The 1,601-nt window shown below is 46.7% G+C and overlaps 1 protein-coding gene across 1 annotated transcript; it reads right to left on the bottom strand.

The window, feature by feature from the left end:
- Positions 1–226: 226 nt before the first annotated feature.
- LOC132561852 (uncharacterized) lies at positions 227–943 on the bottom strand. The gene has a single exon (XM_060226560.1). The coding sequence runs from the start codon at positions 941–943 to the stop codon at positions 227–229; it is 717 nt and encodes a 238-aa protein (XP_060082543.1).
- Positions 944–1,601: the final 658 nt, after the last annotated feature.

Genomic DNA, 1,601 nt, shown 5'->3' with positions numbered 1-1,601 from the left:
AATGATACAAAACAGGACGTATACAAAACGTTACATGAAGGGAGATAACTCTAACTGAATAAAATCGTCACACTTCCCCCTCCTTAAGTCGATGCGTCCCGCATGACAAATAGAACATTTAAAGACTATCTAAAACACCGATGATCACACTAACAGTCTCCAATATGTAATAAAAGTACAACTTTCAGTAGGTCTGAAGGACACAAACACTTCCGTCCACATTTCTTCAATCATCTAACAGTCCGCATACACCACAGGAGGTCTCCGTCTCATGCATCTCAACCAGCTCGATTTCCCTATCTCCTTCTGTGTACCTTGTCGTTTTCCAGACCACATGCCTCTCTATAACTGGCTTTGTCTGAGTAGACACACTCGCCATCGCCTTTGACACCCTAGGAACTTGATGGAGATTGGTAGGAGGCCTCTCTACCCTTGGGACTTTCTGTGGGATACAATTCCTGGGATCCTTGGGACTCAATTTCTCTGGCGCCCGTTTAGGGGTGAACACTTGATCTGGCCGTGTATGCTTCCTCACCGTTGGATCAGGGATGGCCTCTACATCAGGTTCCTCGCCAGCAGCAGACTCATCATGGTCTTCCCCATTGTCAGAGTCCGACACATCACCTAGGATGCTAGCAAGATCACCAGGGTCATTGTCTTTCCACGAGTCTTCCTCCTCTCTCACTGTAGAATAGCTACCTCCTTCACGTGAGGGTCCCGGCTGTGCCGTCTGTTCTACACTGTGTCTTCTCTTCGTGTGCCGGAGAAGATTGCTTGCCGAGGTGGTAGCAAATGGGCATTCTTCACATACGAAGGATTTCTTCTCCATTTCCTTCAGACCACACATGAGAATATGCTCCTTCATCCTTTCAATATCTACACTAGTGAATGCACACATGGGACATTTCTGTTCCTTCCTGTGAGTGGTCTTTGTCTTCACCATCTCTACAACATACAAAAAAGGGAAGAAAGGATTCAGATGATGTATGAAAATGGTTCACAACTTACAAAATCAGGAATACAAGAATACTATTGGTACTCTAACTAATCAAAATTAGTAACATATTCGGCCAGCCAGCGGGGTGGCCGTCTCGTACGTCGGGACGTGAATGGGTTTCCCCATTCGCCCTCACTCGCCTCGACGATTTCACAATCATCCCCAGAGGTACGGGGTATGATATCATCCCTAACAGTTTGGGGACCTTGTCCTGTGTCTTTGACCTCCCCCTCCTTAGGTTCTGAGGTACCTTTCATCGGTCCTGTGTCCGATGTTTGCTCGCCTGTTAGCTCTTGTCTTTTCTTCAGTTGCATGCGATCTACATGAACTATTTGTGGTGCACCGCGAGTCCCACACAGTACCTTGTAGGTGACATCTGAACATCTGCTTACTACCTCAAATGGTCCTCTCCAATAACTTGTAAGTTTTGAAGAACGGCCTGGTAGATACCTCGGGAAGTAAACATAGACCTGGTCTCCAGCCGAGAAGGTTTGCCAGCTGAGCTTTTGGTCGTGCCAGATCTTTTGTCGTAGCATTTCTGCATTTGTATGTTTTCTGACATGAGCATGAGCTGTCTCCATTTTTTCCTTTAGTTCCCAAGCCC

Source organism: Ylistrum balloti, unplaced genomic scaffold (assembly GCF_031769215.1).
Source record: "Ylistrum balloti isolate Yb309-2 unplaced genomic scaffold, AGI_CSIRO_Ybal_v1 Utg371292, whole genome shotgun sequence".
Taxonomy (NCBI): Eukaryota; Metazoa; Mollusca; class Bivalvia; order Pectinida; family Pectinidae; genus Ylistrum; species Ylistrum balloti.
Note: the sequence above shows the minus strand (reverse complement) of the source record. Positions and strands in the feature narration are given on the sequence as shown.

Excerpts from the sequence above, each read along its gene's own strand:
- LOC132561852 (XM_060226560.1), bottom strand. The coding sequence starts at position 943 with ATGGTGAAGACAAAGACCACTCACAGGAAGGAACAGAAATGTCCCATG.